The 18,621-nt window shown below is 40.9% G+C and overlaps 1 protein-coding gene and 1 pseudogene across 6 annotated transcripts in view; one reads left to right on the plus strand and one right to left on the minus strand.

Moving 5' to 3' along the window:
• The window catches only part of SCN8A (sodium voltage-gated channel alpha subunit 8), a 218,864-nt gene that overhangs the window by 92,747 nt on the left and 107,496 nt on the right, over window positions 1–18,621 (minus strand). For all 6 annotated transcript variants that reach the window (XM_055095641.2, XM_055095640.1, XM_055095643.2 and 3 more), the window contains exons 7-11: window positions 17,599–17,820; window positions 16,182–16,245; window positions 14,474–14,615; window positions 11,748–11,954; window positions 10,656–10,949 (exon numbers count right to left, since the gene is read on the minus strand). In XM_055095641.2, coding sequence (XP_054951616.1) covers window positions 10,656–10,949; window positions 11,748–11,954; window positions 14,474–14,615; window positions 16,182–16,245; window positions 17,599–17,820 — 929 coding nt within the window. The remainder of the gene's footprint in view (window positions 1–10,655; window positions 10,950–11,747; window positions 11,955–14,473; window positions 14,616–16,181; window positions 16,246–17,598; window positions 17,821–18,621) is intronic.
• On the plus strand, window positions 1,453–5,292 carry LOC100980157 (heterogeneous nuclear ribonucleoprotein A3-like; annotated as a pseudogene).

Below are 18,621 nucleotides of genomic sequence, written 5' to 3' on the forward strand. Positions count from 1 at the left end.
TTTTTTATTGTTTTCTTCAAGACAGGGTCTCACTCTGTTGCCTGGGCTGGAGTGCAATAGTGCAATCACTCACTGCAGCCTCAACCTCCGGGGCTCAAGTGATCCTCTCACCTCAGCCTCCCAAGTAGCTGGAACTACAGGTATGTGCCACACCACACAGTATGTGCCATACCACGCCTGGCTAATTTTTATATTTTTTGTAGATACAGGGTTTCGCCATGTTGCCCAGGCTGGTCTCAAATTCCTGGGCTAAAGCAATCCTCCCGCCTTGGCCTCCCAAAGTGCTGAGATTATAGGCGTGAGTCACTGTATCCAGCCTACGCTCTACTTTTTACAACAGTTCTTTTTTTTTTTTTTTTTTTTTTAGTTTTCTTTTTTTTTTTATTAATTTATTTATTTTTATTGATCATTCTTGGGTGTTTCTCACAGAGGGGGATTTGGCAGGGTCATAGGACAATAGTGGAGGGAGGGTCAGCAGATAAACAAGTGAACAAAGGTCTCTGGTTTTCCTATGCAGAGGACCCTGCGGCCTTCCGTAGTGTTTGTGTCCCTGGGTATTTGAGATTAGGGAGTGGTGATGACTCTTAACGAGCATGCTGCCTTCAAGCATCTGTATAACAAAGCACATCTTGCACCACCCTTAATCCATTTAACCCTGAGTGGACACAGCACATGTTTCAGAGAGCACAGAGTTGGGGGTAAGGTCACCGATCAACAGGATCACAAGGCAGAAGAATTTTTCCTAGTACAGAACAAAATGAAAAGTCTCCCGTGTCTACCTCCCTCTACACAGACATGGCAACCATCCGATCTCTCAATCCCTTCCCCGCCTTTCCCCCGCTTCTATTCCACAAAACCGCCATTGTCATCATGGCCCATTCCCAATGAGCTGCCGGGTACACCTCCCAGACGGGGCGGTGGCCGGGCAGAGGGGCTCCTCACTTCCCAGTAGGGGCGGCCGGGCAGAGGCGCCCCTCACCTCCCGGACCGGGCGGCTGGCCGGGCGGGGGGCTGACCCCCCCACCTCCCTCCCGGATGGGGCGGCTGGCCTGGCGGGGGGCTGACCCCCCCACCTCCTTCCCGGACCGGGCGGCTGGCCGGGCAGAGGGGCTCCTCACTTCCCAGTAGGGACGGCCGGGCAGAGGCGCCCCTCACCTCCCGGACGGGGCGGCTGGCCGGGCAGGGGGGCTGACCCCCCCGACCTCCCTCCCGGACGGGGCGGCTGGCCGGGCAGAGGGGCTCCTCACTTCCCAGTAGGGGCGGCCGGGCAGAGGCGCCCCTCACCTCCCGGACGGGGCGGCTGGCCGGGCAACAGTTCTTTATATACATGTTCTACCTCTCATTTTTAACCAACTACAGACTCCTTAAGGGCACATTGACTGATTCATCCTTATATCTCCTAGAGTGCTTTGCACATAGTAACTACAATGTTTAACTTAATTAACATGCACTTAGATTAGGTACTGCAGCTTAGCCACCCATTTTAGGGTTGTTCCACACCTGCACGGGGTCACTGCTTCACTTCTCACAGCAAGCTAAACTACACTGAATTCATAATTTTGCCTTAGGTCAATGCTGGGTGCTGATACTACCTGGTACATTAGGCCTTCACATTAGGAAAGAGGTTTTATGCATTTTACAATAAAATTTAATTTTATATAATTTTTTTTTTTTTTTTTTTTTTTTTTTTTTTTTTTTTTGAGACAGAGACTCGCTCTGTCACCCAGGCTGAAGTGCAGTGGTGCAATCTTGGCTTGCTGAAACTTCCGCCTCCCAGGTTCAAGCTATTCTCCTGCCTCAGCCTCAAGTGATCTGCCCACCTCAGCCTCCCAAAGTGCCAGGATTACAGGCGTGAGCCACTGTGCCTGGCCAAAATTTAATTTTATTTAACCAAATACCTATTGTGTGCTAAGTGGTGTGGATACAGTGGTGAACGAGACATATGACATGGTCCCTGCCCTCTTGAAACTTGGAGGCCAGGAGGAAATATCATATACTACATGAGATCTAATACATCAGACTATTCTTAACCTTAAGGATAGTGATAAGGATGATAAGACAGTGATGAAGGTTATGACCAATTCAGTGAATCTATGAACACTTAAAAATCAGGATCCTAAGATAATACATAATATGAGGAAAAACTGTTCTACTATTTTCTAATTCCTTGTTTCACTCTTTGCAAAAGAGTAGTCTGCAATGAACAAATGTGAAAGGGGTAAAGGTGACTTGCCCCATTTCTCCTTGTACCCAGGATCCAATCCTGATTTAGGGCATTCCCTAAGGAGCTACATCCTGAGGGCTGAAATCCCAACCCTTCCTCAATCTCAATTTTCCTAGACTAGAGGTTTTCAGTGATGACTCAGGATCCATGGCTCTATTAAATCCTGGGATCCTGTGTAGTTTATGAGATGAGTAGGCCTTACTCCCTCTTTTCAAAATCTTCCTGTCAACCAACCAGGAGCTTTTAGTCCTTTTCAGGAAGTCACAGTTAAACTATAAATTCCAACTTAGGTTTAGATGTTTGCTCGGGAGAATGGCTCTGGGATGTTCTGGATTTGAGAGTGTAACTTTTGCATTCCACAGAAAAATTATCTCTAGGGATCTCAGGGGATACACGTAAATTGTCTGTCAAGATGAGGCTTACATGACTGGGATGTTTGAAATGTGATGAAGGAGTGATTTTACATGTTCTATTTCCATGCCATATTTCACTTTTTCTTTCTAGTATAACACTGGTTCTTAAAGTGTGGTCTGGAGACCCCCGGAGGTCCCTGAGACCTTTTAAGGAAGGCTCATGAGGTCAAAATTCTTTCCTAATAATACTGAGATGATATGTGCTTTTATCACTCATCTTCTCATAAGCACACAGTGACACTGTGAGCCTGACAGCTTCATAATATTTAAATAGTTTTCTGATGAGATTGGTGGTAATAATAAATATAGTTTTAAAATCTCGTGTGTATTTGGAAGATTTGCATAAACTCAGGAAATGAAAATTTCTCAAATGATCAATGCATGATGCTAGAAATCATTCACAGGTTAAAGATCTATGGCACAAAATGGAGCAAGGGATTTTACTATAACAGAGTACAAAGTTACTGTTATAGTTTCCACGTCACAACTAACTGTTTAAAAAATTGTCACTGTTAAGTTTTGGAACAGCATCAAGGAGGAACATTCACAGTTATCTGAAAAGGTTATTAAAATATTCCTCCCTTTTCCACTACATATCTGTATGAAACTTGATTTTCTTCAAATACCTTAACCAAAGAAAATCATACTGCAACAAACTGAATGCATGCATAAGCCAGTATGATATTTCAACTGTTTTCTATTACATTACAGATTAAAGAGATTTGCAGAAATGTAATACAAAAAAAAAAACCCTTTTTTTTGGTTTTGGAAAACAGTTCATTTTTCTTAAAAATATATAATTTGTGTTAATCATGTAATGGGTTTATCATTACTATATTTTTAAAATTAGTAAATATTTTTTAATTTTCTTAATTATAATTTCTAATATGAGAAATTAAAAGCACATTTTAAAAAGGTTTTTAGGTCCTCAAATATTTTTAAGAAGATAAAGGGGTCCTAAGACCAGAAAGTTTGAAAACTGCTGCAATAGAGCAATTAAAATACTTTGAAAAAATAGGCTCAACTTAATATTTATAAACTGCCCTGAGCCTTAAAAATATAGAGAAATAGGTCGGAGATGGGTGAGCAGGAGATGTCTCAAGAAGAACTCAGGCTCAAAATGGAGGTAAAACCGCCGCCTGGTCGCCCCCAGCCCGACTCCAGCCGTCGCCATTGCCACCGGCAGGAAGAGGGCCATGACCCAAGGGAACCAGAGCAGTTGAGAAAACTGTTTATTGGTGGTCTGAACTTTGAAACTACAGATGATAGTTTAAGAGGACATTTTGAGAAATGGGGCACACTCACAGATTGTGTGGTAATGAGAGACCCCCAAACAAAATGGTCCAGGGGCTTTGGTTTTGTGACTTATTCTTGTGTTGAAGAGGTGGATGCAGCAATGTGTGCTTGACCACACAAGGTTGATGGGCGTGTAGTGGAACCAAAGAGAGCTGTTTCTAGAGAGGATTCTGTGAAGCCTGGTGCCCATCTAACAGTGAAGAAAATTTTTCTTGGTGGTATTACAGAAGATACAAAGGAATATAATTTGAGAGACTACTTTGAAAAGTATGGCAAGATTGAAACCATAGAAGTTATGCAAGAGAGGCAGAGTGGAAAAAAGAGAGGATTTGCTTTTGTAACTTTTGATGATCATGATACAGTTGATAAAATTGTTGTTCAGAAATACCACACTATTAATGGGCATAATTGTGAAGTGAAAAAGGCCCTTTCTAAACAAGAGATGCAGTCTGCTGGATCACGGACAGGTCGTGGAGGTGGATCTGGCAATTTTATGGGTTGCGGAGGAAGCTTTGGAGGTGGTGGAGGTAATTTTGGCCGTGGTGGAAACTTTGGTGGAAGAGGAGGCTATGGTGGTGGAGGTGGTGGCAGCAGAGGTAGTTATGGAGGAGGTGATGGTGGATATAATGGATTTGGAAGTGACGGTGGCAACTATGCTGGTGGTCCTGGTTATAGTAGTAGAGGGGGCTATGGTGGTGGTGGACCAGGATATGGAAACCAAGGTGGTGTGGTGGATATGGTAGCGGTGGTGGAGGATATGATGGTTACAATGAAGGAGGAAATTTTGGCGGTGGTAACTATGGTGGTGGTGGGAACTATAATGATTTTAGAAATTATAGTGGACAACAGCAATCAAATTATGGACCCATGAAAGGGGGAAGTTTTGGTGGAAGAAGCTCGGGCAGTCCCTATGGTGGTGGTTATGCATCTAGTGGTGGAAGTGGTGGATATGGTAGCAGAAGGTTCTAAAAACAGCAGAAAAGGGCTACAGTTCTCAGCAGGAGAGAGAGCGAGGAGCTGTCAGGAAAGCTGCAGGTTACTTTGAGACAGTCATCCCAAATGCATTAGAGGAACTGTAAAAATCTGCCACAGAAGGAAGGATGATCCATAGTCAGAAAAGTTACTGCAGCTTAAACAGGAAACCCTTCTTGTTCAGGACTACCATAGCCACAGTTTGCAGAAAGTGCAGCTATTGATTAATGCAATGTAGTGTCAATTAGATGTGCATTCCTGAGGTTTTTTATCTGTTGTAGCCTTGTCTTTTTCTTTTTCTTTTCATTACATCAGGTATATTGCCCTGTAAATTGTGGTAGTGGTACCAGGAATAAAAAATTAAGGAATTTTTAACTTTTCAATATTTGTGTAGTTCAGTTTTTCTACATTTTAGTACAGAAACTTTAAAAAAAGGCAGTTTTGAAGGTGTTTCCTTGTGAGTTAACAAGTAAAGATCATTGTTAATTACTATTTTGTATGAATTTTGCTAAAGTTAACTGTAAAGAAACACCTCCTGACTTGCAGTTTAAGGGGAATCTATTCTCCCCATTTCCAAACCATTACATGAATGGGTACTGACGTGGAGAGAATAGATAATTTGTGTGTTTGCAATGTGTGTTTTAGATAAATAGGATTGAATATTTAAATTAGCATTTGTGAATTTAATAGCATTACGATTACCTTCAAATGAAAAAAATCTCAAAATTTCTAAAAAAAAAAAAAAAGAAGAACTCAGAAGCTATGGAAATAAAAGAAACTGACACATAACTGAACTATGTTGTGAGAAAACTGAAGCCACATTCATTGTTAAGCTAACAGAAGAGATGATCATGTATGTGTGCAGGAATAAAGAAGGGGTGGTTAGGAGCACAGGCTCTGGAGTTGGATGAACCTGGGTTCAAATCTTGGCTTGAACACTTACTAGTTATATAACCTTCTATAACTAGTTATAGTTATAAGTGATTCTTTCTAGGCCTCGATTTCCTCAGTCACTCTTCCAGAGAAACTGCAGGAAAGTCCTGGGACAAAGAATACTACTATCCCTTGTAGCATCTAAGCTACTCTTGGCAGTCAGCCTTGGCCTCTAGGAATTTACTGTTTTTTTTGAATGGAGAGATTAGACTAAGTGAATATTTTCATGCAAAGCAGGACATCTCAAAAACCTGGTTTTATTTTTTGAGTTAAGGAGCAATCAGTGCACCTTTGTACTAAAGCCTATAGAATAATCAGAGACCATTCAATAGCAAAGCGTTAACAGCGCTAAGGTATTCATAGCTCAGTGAGTCTCTCAAGACAAGGGTAAAATTACAACAAAGCTACTATCATACTTTCCCCAAAAGAGGCTGAACTAGAAGAAAGGAGAGGTGAAGGTGAGATAGAGATGGCTTCAGGCTATAAAGAAGTCTCTCAGAAAGGGTTAAATCAAATTTCTAAAAGTCTTGCATTCATTTGTCTAACAATATCTAGCCATGTGCTAAGAAGCAGACCTTGACTTTAACACTTTATTTAGAGAGAAGAGGATATGAACATAAATAAATATGCACACAGAGTATACGCAGAGTACTTTCTATATGTAGAGTAAAAAGCAACAAATAAAGAGGTACATATAAAACATAACAGAAAGATAAAATGAAGATTTCCAACTAGAAAACAGGAGAGTCAGGGAAGGTTTCTTGAAAGGAAGATATTGAGAATAACTATGATGCAGAAATTCAAAGACAGAAAAATAGGGCATTTTATTTAATTTTAATTTTTTGGTTTGTTTTTGTTTTTGTTTTTTTGGAGACAGGGTCTTGTTCTGTTGCCCAAGCAGGAGTGTAGTGGTAAGATCACAGCTCACTGCAGCTTCAACCTCCCATGCTCAAGCGATCTTCCCGCCTCAGACTCCGGAGTAGCTGGGACTACAGGCATGGGCCACCACGCCTGGCCAATTTTTTGGTAGAAACAGGGGTCTCTCTATGTTGCCCAGGGTGGTCTTGAACTCCTGGCCTCAAATGATTCTTTCACCTTGGCCTCCCAAAGTGCTGGGATTACAGGTGTGAGCCACTGTGCTGGCCAACAGGACATTTTAGAGAGGGTGTTTCTTGAGCAAATCACAGAGGGTAGAAAACAAACATCATATATGAGAAATATCTAGTAGCTCATTCTGGTTCGGGTATAGGGTGCTTGATGGGGCACAGAGACTGGAGAATGAACACATAGGTTGTATCCATACTAAGGGGATGGGGAATGCTATGAATTCCAGGGTAAGGAGTTGGGACTTAATTAGTAAATAGAATGAATCTGATTAGGGGAATTCCCTCTCCCATTCTTCTTAAAAGCTATTCTAAACTGTCAATATTTTCTTTAAACCTCCAAACACAACCTCTCATTCCCTTCAATAAGATGTTTAATTCCCTACATTATCAAAAAATTAATTCATTTTTTGTAGAGCCAGAGGTCTCACTATGTTGCCCAGGCTGATCTCAAACTCCTTGATTTTTAATTCCCAATGTTATCAAAACACTAAACTGTCAGGGGTTATCTTCCTCAACTTCCTACTCCTTTTCTACAAATTTATCCACCTCATCCTTCCCTGTTTTCTTAAGGTTTCAGGGAACAAGGGTCCCTTTTCTGTTAAAAACCACATCTATTTCGGTATCTTCCAAGATTGTGCTCTACTTCTATCTATTCTATTTCATTTTCTAACGCGTCTCCCTTTCCTGTTTTTTTTTCTTCCACAAAGTATAAACATGCTTATTTCCACCCACACTCTTTAAAGAAGCTGGGATGAGAAGTCTATACTCATTGTCTCCACTCCCCACTCAACATGGCATCCTTCCTTACTCTGGACTAAAACATGTCTTTAAAGTCCTCAATGACTTTATATTGCCAAATCCGATGGACACTTTCAATTCTGAGCTCACTAAGCATCTCTGTTAAATTTCAATCCATTGATCATGGCCCTGCCATCTCTAACATCGCTACTCTCCTGACTTCACTGAACTCTTGGCCCTCTCAGCTTCTCTAACACTGTTTATCTGTTTTCTTTCCTGAACTCCATCTCTATGCCGGTGAACAGCAATGGTCATGCCTTTGGCTCACTATTCTTCCAACTGACACATTCTCTTTGAGTAATCTCCACAAGTCTCATGGTTTCAATCATCACCTCTCAGCTCAGGACCTCTTCCCTGAGCTATCATTTGCCTATCCTTGTCTAAAAAAATCTGTACTTGGTTATCCAACAAATAATTCAAACTTTGGATGTCTAAACTGGAATATGCTTCCCTTCTAAACCTAGACCATCCCTTTTTTCTTATTGTTCCCTCACCAACACACACATACACTACCTAATTCCTGTCTATCCTTTAAGCTTCAGTTCAGAAATTTACCTTTCCCAGAAAATCTTTACTGAATCTCCATGTTGGGATAGATCTGTGCTTTTCTAACACCCCCAGCATATCTCAATTATGGAATAACACATGCTACTACATAATTTTTTAGTGTATTCAGCTGTCTCACTGTACTGTAAGCTCTCTAGGGTAGGGATGATGTTTTAATCACCTTTTAAGCCCTAGGACCTAGTACAATCCTTGATATGTAGTAGGTACTCCATAAATGCCTACTACATGAATGATGAGAACTACATTTTAGGACGTAATCTGTTGACAGTATATAAAATACAAAGGAGAAGGAGAAAGACTACAGAAAACAAAACTGCAGTGGACAAACGCAGTAGAACAAAATAATACAATTGTAAAGCCAAAACTAAGATAAGGTTAAGGAACGGAAAGAAAGGGATGGACATGAGGGATTTTGCTCATCCCCTGAAATGAATAAGACTGGCAAAAGACTGAACCGGAAAGTGAGAGATGCAAGTGGGAAAATGAATCATCTCTGGGAAAAAAGAAAAGACACTGGATATACTGCCATAAACAGTAACTATAATCTATTCTATACCTACCAACTTTCCAGCATTTCTTTAAAATGGGAAATTAAATGGCCTAAGAATTAGATTTTGGTGGTGTTCTCTGAAATTCAAAAATACCTGTTTATGTGATGACATCTATAGTAATAGAATGCTCAACAATTACCCTAAGTCTTCTCTTCTCTTTTTTGCTTAGTTTCCTTATTTATCAAAGTTGGGAAAAACTGGAGGCTTTCAATCTACCATAGGCTAACTTATCAGTGTGATACACATATCCAGAATAATTAATCAGTAGAACTTGCCATGCTCAAATAAGATGTCCTGTTTCATGACTCCTATTATTATTATCCCCTATAATTAAATGCAATTCTTAAACAGAGATTTTTGAGCTAAATTCTGATGCTTAGAGGAGAAAAGCTCTCCCTGATGTTTTAGAACATGAAGATTGCTGGTGTGACATATACTTTACTGCCAAGCAAGTCTGCCAAAGGTGATCACATAGTCTAGGGTTGGCTTTTACATCAGAGAAGGGAGGGCAGGATTAGAATGGAGAATGTTCCAAATGTGCTGGTAACACTTCCTCCCAGAGGAGAACAATATGGAGCATAGTGAGGTAGAAATGAGGATGCAGGGATGGGCCTGGAAAATATAGGGCCAAAGGGGAAAATAAAAATCAAGTGGGATTAGAAAAACCAGATGTTTTTAGGCTTATTGAGCCAATGCAAAGAGTTTACCTGTTGTGGGAATGCACGTTAGTACAATGAGTTTGGAGAAGAGTATGGAGGCTCCTCAAAAAACTAAAAATAGAATTACCATATAATCCAATGTGATAGTTAATACTGCATGTCAACTTGGTTGGACTGAAGGATGTAAAATATTGATCCTGGGTGTGTTTGTGAGGTGTGTTGCCAAAGGAGATTAACAGTCAAGTCAGTGGGCTGGGAAAGGCAGACCCACCCTTAATGTGGTGGGCACCATTTAATCGGCTGTCAGTGAAAATAAAGCGGGCAGAAAAACGTAAAAAGGCGAGACTGGCCTAGCCTCCCAGCCTACATCTTTCCCCCATGCTGGATGCTTCCTGCCCTCGAACATCCAACTCCAAGTTCTTCAGTTTTGGGACTCAGACTCACTCTCCTTGCTGCTGAAGTTTGCAAACAGCCTACTGTGGGATCTTGTGATTGTGTAAGTTAATACTTAATAAACTCCCCTTTATATATTTATATACTAATAGGATATATAAATATATCCTATTAGTTCTATACCTTTAGAGAACCCTGAATAATACACCAGCAATTTCATTATGGGGTATATAACTAAAAGAAAGTCAGTCAATATATTAAATAGATATTTGCACTCCCATGTTTATTGTAGTACTATTTACAATAGACAAAATATGAAATCAACCTAAGTGCCCATCAACAGATAAATGGATAAAGAAAATGGGGTATATTTACATTATGGAATATTATTCAGCCATAAAAAGAATGAAATCCTATCATTTGCAGCAACATAGATGGAACCAGAGGTTATTATGTTCACTGAAATAAGCCAAGCACAGAAAGACAAATGTAGCATGTTCTCACTCATACGTGGGAGCTAAAAAAGTGGATCTCTTGAAGGTAGAGAGTAGACTGGTGGTTACTAGAGGCCAGGAAGAAGAGGGGATAGAGGGGATGAAAGAGGAAAAAGAAGAATATAATTGTGCTTAACACTGAACGGTACACTTAAAATGGTAAAGATGGTATAATATATATATATATACACATTTTACCTTAATAAAAAATACATTTTTGAAAAAGGTATAGAAAAAAGAAGAGTTTACCTGATTCATGATGGAAAATTTCCTCCCTATTCTGTTGTCTGGCAGCCGAAAGGCCTTCCTTCTCATGCCATCTTCTGACTCTGACTTAAACACCTTCTCGGGATCCCCTTTCTCCTCTCCTTCAGAGAGTTCCTTTTGCTTCCTCTTCTTTCTCCTGTTACGTCTTTCCTTTGCACTCTTTGAGCTGAGTTTAGAGATTTCAGAAGAGCTCCGAGGGGAGCCCCCTCCTTCTTCACCTTCTTCCTCTATGGCATCTTCTGAGACAGTTCCTGCTGAAGTGGCCATCGCAGCAGCCTAGGAAAGAAGCCACAGCAGGGAAGCCAGACCAGGGCAATTAACTGGAGCCACCCAAAGCCAACCAGTTAGTACAGAACATTTCCCTACTGAAGGGAAAGGAGGAAAAAAGGAGGCAGGAAACCTAGACTGTTAGAGGGTTTCTGTGTATTCTGGCACACAGCCCTAAGTGAACAGAGCAGAACCCAGTGGTGAGAACTTTGGGAGTTATTCTCTTGAGCATTTCAGACAAGAACTTGACTGCTGCCTTGGTACCAGAGGATCCCTTCTGAGCAAGTCTGGAAATGAATGCTAAGTAACATTATATATTATGGGTCCTAAAAATGTATAAATACATGTACATTTAGATAAGGATGAGAAAGTTAAGTGTTAAGGTGATGAGATCACAAATGTCTTTCAAGTTTTACTTTAATATTTTGCCTGTATCTTCTTTTTAATTAGAAATAATACTTTTTATGACCACAGGAATCTCAACATTTCTCCCAAGAAAAAGAATATGCTTATGTGAAACACTATATAAACTGCCCTGGTCACTTTTTTCTTCCCAGTCATCATGGCGGTTGCACACTGAACAGTTGAGAAATTCAACAAAAGATGATATGAACAAACAATTTGGCTGTTAAGACAAATGGAATAATTGGAGCAACCATCTGCAGTTGTTACTTGGGTTATTTTCATCAGACCAATGGCCTCTATTTGAAAATATGCCTAGAAAAGATCAACTGCAGTGAAAATCAGATGGGGTCTTAGTCACCATGATCTGGCAGGAAGGTCTATTGCAAAGAATTCATCACCAACCTGTGCCTCTTCCTGTTGCTTCTTAAGTTGCTCCAACATTGCTTTAAATTCAGCCTCTTTTTGTTCTGCCTCCTCCAGTGTTGCCTGATTCTGTTCTTCATAAGCCATGGCCACCACAGCCAAGATCAAGTTCACCAGATAGAAAGAACCCACAAAGATGACCAAGACGAAGAAGATCATGTATGTTTTCCCGGCTGCTCGTAAGGTCTGCAAAGACAAAGGCCATTTTCTGAGTCACTTGTACCAAATGAACCAGGCTGAAAACAGCTAATGGGCCAAGTTCCTCTGTAAGGGCACTATTTGCATTTTGTACAGGACTGTTTCCTTGTGCAGTACTCCTTCCTATTGTGGGCACTTGGTACTCCCAATGGTTGAATGGTTTCACTTATCCTCAACTCATATTAAATGGCAGCAGTTATCTCCCAACCATTGTGACAAAAAAATCCCCTCTCATTTCTAAATATTCCCCATACACTTCTTTCATAAAAAAAGTTTGATTTTGGGCTAAGACAAGTATAAAGAAAAGAATACAAGACTGCAGTTTATTTATCTACGGATCCTCAAACAGCATTAACAGATAAATTATGTCTCTGAAATCAGGTCCAAGTTGCAGGAAATCCCATCTTTTTTTTTTTTTTTTTTTTTTTTTGAGATGAAGTGTCACACTATCGCCTAGGCTGGAGTGTGATGGCACGATCTTGGCTCACTGCAACCTCTGCCTCCCAGGTTCAAGCGATTCTCCTGCCTCAGCCTCCCGAGTAGCTGGGATTACAGGTGCCCACCACCATGCCCAGCTAATTTTTTTGTATTTTTAGTAGAGACGGGGTTTCACTATGTTGGCCAGGCTGGTCTTGAGCTCCTGACCTCATGATCCACCCGCCTCGGCCTCCCAAAGTGCTGGGATTACAGGCGTGAGCCACCATGCCCGGCCCCATTTTTTTTTTTTTTTTTTTTTTGTAGATGGAGTCTTGCTCTGTCACCCAGGCTGGAGTGCAGTGGCATGATCTCAGCTCACTGCAACCTCCACCTCCCAGGTTAAAGCAATTCTCCCACCTCAGCCTCCCGAGTAGCTGGGATTATAGGCATGTGCCACCATGCCCAGCTAATTTTTGTATTTTTAGTAGATATGTGGTTTCACCATGTTTGCCAGGTTGGTCTTGAACTCCTGGCCTCAAGTGATCCACCCGCCTCGGCCTCCCAAAGTGCTGGGATTACAGGTATGAGCCACTGTGTCCGGCCAGGAAATCCCCATCTTGAGTGACACCCTTCCTTATTCTTTTGCAATAGGATGAGTTTTAAAAGGATATGACAATATGACATAAAGGATAGTGGGGGAGGTTAAAAAAAGGCAGAAGGAAACTAGGTTTTAGGTTATGTACATGCAACCCACTATTACAGAGTTTTCATCTTTATTCTGTTAACCACAAAATGGGCCAGGCACGGTGGCTCACGCCTGTAATCCCAGCACTTTGGGAGGCCAAGACAGGTGGATCACCTGAGGTCAAGAGTTCAAGACGAGCCTGGCCAACCAACATGGTGAAATCCCGTCTCTATTAAAAATTAAAAAATTAGCCAGGTGCGTCATGCCTGTAATCCCAGCTACTCGGGAGGCTGAGGCAGGAGAATTGTTTGGAGGCTGCAGTGAGCTGAGATTGCGCCTCTGCACTCCAGCCTGGGTGACAGAGCGAGACTCTGTCTCAAAAAAGAAAAAAGAAAAAGAAAAAAAAAAAAGAAACAGCATCAATCACAAATATTTCATGAGAAACATTCAACCTGAGGGAACTCTAGGCTGTGCAACAGAAAGGTAAGAATTAACTCAGATATTTGAACTAGAAACTTCCCTTAAAGAGGGTCCTTCATGCCTGAGGGGACGTGTTTTTCATTTTCAAAGTAACTGGTATCACCAAATGACACAAAGAGAAAACAATGGACTGTCATAAAATTTCTAAGCTGTAAGACACTTAGCAATCACTTACACTAACTTCATTACAACCAGCAAAGTTAAATGACTTGTCCAGAGTCACCAGTGTAGCCCAACAGAATGTTACTGACCTTATTTTTATCTGTACAACCTGCTTGAACAAATCCAAATGTGTTACAAATCTCAAAAATGTTGATATACTCCAAGGTCCTTATGGAAATTCCATCTATATAGTGCCTTGCACAAAGAGGTGTTCAATTTTTCTTAAACAGAAGCCCTAATGGTGGCTCACGCCTGTAATTCCAGCACTTTGGGAGGCCACAGTGGGAGGATCACTTGAGGCCAGAAGTTGCAAGACCAGCCTGGGCAACAGAGTGAAACCCCAACTTTCCAAAAAGTAGAAATATTATAGCCAGGTGTGGTGGTACATGCCTGTAGTACCTACCTCAAAAACAAAACAAAACAAAACAAAACAAAACAAAAAAAAAAAAAACAAACCCTAACCCCAAATATCCAAAAGGAGATATGCTACAGAGGATGAACAATAGATAGAGATAGCAGATTCTCAGGCCAGACAAGAGGCCGTCAAGGCTGTAAGAGTCTACAGCTATACATGACTGAGCATTCGAGAAACAGGGATGAGAACTGAGAGAATTCACTTAATATCAAAAACCAGCTGACTGTGGGAAACACAACAGTTAGATCTTGTATAATGTCTTCACTAAATGTCTCTCACACAGAATGTCCCCAACCCCATATATGCTCATGCAAACTCTATGGCCAAAGGAAAAGAGGTATTACTCACCAATTGATACAAGTTTTCCCAATAGTCCTGGGTCATAAGGCGAAATAATGCCAAGAAGGCCCAGCTAAAAGTGTCAAAACTTGTGTAACCATAGTTGGGGTTCCTTCCTGCTTTCATACACTGGTATCCCTCTGGGCATTGCCTAAAGAAAGAAAGGGAAGTTCAGGACTTTTCAACATAATTCCACCCAGCCATGACCTTGGAGATAATAAATAACATAATTCTATTTACTCCATGACCTTGGAGATAATAAATAACCATTGATAGAGCCAGGCCAACAAATTAGAAGAAAAAGAAGAAGGAAATAAGCAGCTAACCAACTTCTGGGGACAGCCTAGGGTCAGAATCACCTGGCATGGTCTTTAAAAATGCAGATTCCTGCGTCCTTACCCAAACTAGGAATTAAAAGTTCTGGATATGGAATCTATGAATCTGCATTTTTAAGAGGTATGCCAGGTGATTCTTATGCATGCCAAAGTGTGAGAAGTACTGTTCTAGATTCATATCAATGTGCAATTCAATCAAATTTAACTCAGCTATTATCCCAAATGACAAACGGCTAGACGTTCCTCTTTTTTTTTTTTTTTTTTTTTGATACAGAGTCTAGCTCTGTTGCCCCGGGTAGAGTGCCATGGCATGATCTCGGGTCACTGCGACCTCTGCCTTCTGGGTTCAAGCGATTCTCCTGCCTCAGCCTCCCGAGTAGCTGGGATTATAGGCACCTGCCACCACATCTGGCTAATTTTTGTATTTTTAGTAGAGACAGGGTTTCGCTGTGTTGGCCTGGCTGGTCTCGAACTCCTGACCTCGGGATCTGCCTGCCCCAGCCTCCCAAAGTGCTGGGATTACAAGCGTGAGCCACCGCGCCTGGCCAGAAGTTCCTCTTAATCGTTTGTTTTCTTTACACTCACTGTGACAACCTGAGTCATAAGGGGGATTTCAGTTACCTCAGTTACACCATTTCTCCTGCTTTTAGATTCATCTCATATTTCTTTCAATGTAATCTCTAGTAGTCTAATACAGAAATTAAATGGATTTCTAGACATTGTGGTGATGTTAAAACACCAGTTCTTAGAGGACCAATATACTCTGAAAAATGACACTACCACCCTACATTTATAAAGCCCTCTGTTTACAAAGCACTTTCATGTAATGTAAGTGGATCCTTACAGTAACCCTGTGAGCCAGAGAGAGCATGGCTTATTAAATAAATCCATTTTATGGATGAAAAAAACCAAGGCTCAGGTAAGTTAAATGGCTTGCCAAAGGTCTTAGAGCAGGAAGTATCAGGATCAGGACTCAAATACTACGTTGCTACTCTTTTTCCTCCTCTATGCTGTCAGGTCAAGCATATTTTGGGTCATCCTTGGATCCATAACCATCACTAAGATGGTATCTTTGCTCTCTATTGTACTATAGGATGAGAGGAGTCCCCAAGAGGCAGGTAAGCTATCTGGTGTTATTGATTTCATCCTTAGATTCTTTCATTTTGGCTTGAGACTACAAGCACAGGCACTTACTAGTGAAATGTCAACTTTAGATAGACAAATGTGAAACAAAGAAAATCTATGCCAACCGATAGGTCAGATGCAATTGTAAGGTCTACTACTTGAGCACAAAGAAAAGTAAACATATTGCCTATTTTGACCCTACTAATAACAGGTACATTATTTTAAGGAAAGAGAATAAAACTAGGTGAGCTACTTACCCAGCATCAGAACTGTTCCCACAGAGTAAAGGTTCCAGCATGCCAGGAACTGTGTAGAAATTTGCTAGAAAAGTTTGAAGAGGCAGGAAATGAACAGGCAGATTTAAGTGAATGAGAGAATAAGGTTACACTGTTCCTAACTAGCCCCAGCAGAAAGTTATTGACTTTAGCTCATAAATCTTTTCCAACAGCTGTGACAGCTGATAAGAATTCTTTCCTATTAATGATTTTCTTATATATATTTACAAATTAAAAGTGCTATCCCAAAGTTCTTGATGCAATATAGTTTTCACAGACACCCAACTTCCATTCATACTTCAAATCTATATGCCAGATTCTGGTACTTGAATCAAAGGGGCCTAAAAGTAAGTTTTCTGAGTTGTACACCCCTTTATACCACTCTATTCTTCTATCCTTACAACGTGTCTTTATCAAAGATATTTTAGAGCTCATTGGTCACTAGATACTAGGTCCTATTTTAAATTACAAGGCATGTTTTCCTTTCCAGCATATGTCCCCGAAATCTCCTTTGCAACACTTTCTTATGGTTACTAAACTGACTTTATTTTCTCAGGAATGACTAATAGTGACATCGCTAACTTTTTTCATGAGTCTAAAGAAGTATCACTACATCAAATTTTCCTTTGGTTCCTCAAATAAAATGATTAAAACTACTCAACTGTAATAGGATTGAATAGTGCCTTAAAGATCACCTGATTCCCTAGACTAGATCGACTGCGATAGTCTTACTAGTATTAAGAAAATTTGAGTTCCATAGATACATTCTGGACTAAATGTGTAAATATCCCAAGTAACTCAGCTAGGGAAAAAAATAATTTTTATCAAGCTTCTAAGCCTGAATTTCAAAGCAAAAGTTTAGGGGTACATGCGAAAAAGGGAGAGAGAGGGCTGATGTTTGAGAGCTTCTGAACACAATCCTACGTCGAGGAAAGGAATAATTTTACAAGGCTAGTTCTAGTAGCACTGCCATTCCTTTCCAGCTCCAACTACCTCTTTTTTTTTTTTTTTTTTTTTTTTGAGATGGAGTTTTGTTCTTGTTGCCCACCCAGGCTGAAGTACAATGGCGTGATCTTGGCTCACCGCAACCTCCGCCTCCCGGGTTCAAGCAATTCTCCTGCCTCAGCCTCCCGAGTAGCTGGGATTACAGGCATGTGCCACCACGCCTGGCTAATTTTGTATTTTTAGTAGAGAGAGGGTTTCTCCATGTTGGTCAGGCTGGTCTCAAACTCCCAATCTCAGGTGATCCACCTGCCTCAGCCTCCCAAAGTGCTAGGATTATAGGAGTGAGCCACCGCGCCCAGCCTCCAACTACTTTTTTAAGCCCTGTGGTAGCTTCTGACCATGTGAACTAGGAATAGATTTTTCCTATTCCTCTTGCAGAGAAGAGGCCACCTACTTTTATTGTTGATATACTCTTCCCAATCAAAGCCTTTGGTGCCATTTTCAAGATAGCTCTCGTTGAAGTTTATGGGCCACACAACACACTTGTTTCGAAGGTTCCCCATGAACAGCTGCAGTCCGATCAAGGCGAAAACACTCAGGCAGAACACTGTCAGGATCATCACATCTGACAGTTTCTTCACAGACTGAATCAGGGCACCCACAATTGTCTTCAGGCCTGAGGAGACAGAATCCCCGGAATCAGAGGCACCTCAAAGCCCTCCCCACCTCCCCAAGCCTCCCTCTTAGCCACTGGCTGCTACTCCTCCCCACAGCACCACTCTTGAAATATGGCACTTTATATTTATACCATGAGAATAATAATAGGTCAGCAAAATTATCAATATTCCAGAAGTATCCATTTTTAAGTGAATACATCTTAAAAAGCAAAAGAAAGATTCTTCTGCCAACATGTGGCTCCTTTCTTCCTGGGAACACTTTCCCATCTCTGACTACTTTTTGGTTCCCCATATGAGCCCAGCTCTTACTTGCCATAGGGCCTTCATACCTGCTGTTCCCTCTGCCTGGAATGCTCCCTGCTATATTATCTTGTCCTCTGTGCCTAAATCCTACTCATCCTTCAAGGCCCAGTTTAAACGTCAATTCTTCCAGAAAGCCTTCTCTGACTTTGCAACTCTTCTCCCTCTCCACTGTTACTAGTGTTTCAGTAGCATCTTATACTTTCTTCTGTAGCATTTGTCATGGTTATAATTGATTTTTTACATCTACCTTGTTCACAGCTGTATCTATAGTGCCTAGCCCACAGTAGGTATTTAGTAAATATTTGTCAAAGAAACAAATGGAAAAATCAGGAATTGAGGAGGCCTCCAGGTTAGAAAGAAAACTACAGGGAAGTTTAAAAGCCAATAATAAGTGAGAAGGTACAATAATATTTTCCCAAGGATTCTGGAAATGCCAAGGTATTGAAAAGGTTATTATTAATCCAGTATTTATACTTTGTCTTTTTCCATTTAAAAAT

Source organism: Pan paniscus, chromosome 10, assembly GCF_029289425.2.
Source record: "Pan paniscus chromosome 10, NHGRI_mPanPan1-v2.0_pri, whole genome shotgun sequence".
NCBI lineage: Eukaryota > Metazoa > Chordata > Mammalia > Primates > Hominidae > Pan > Pan paniscus.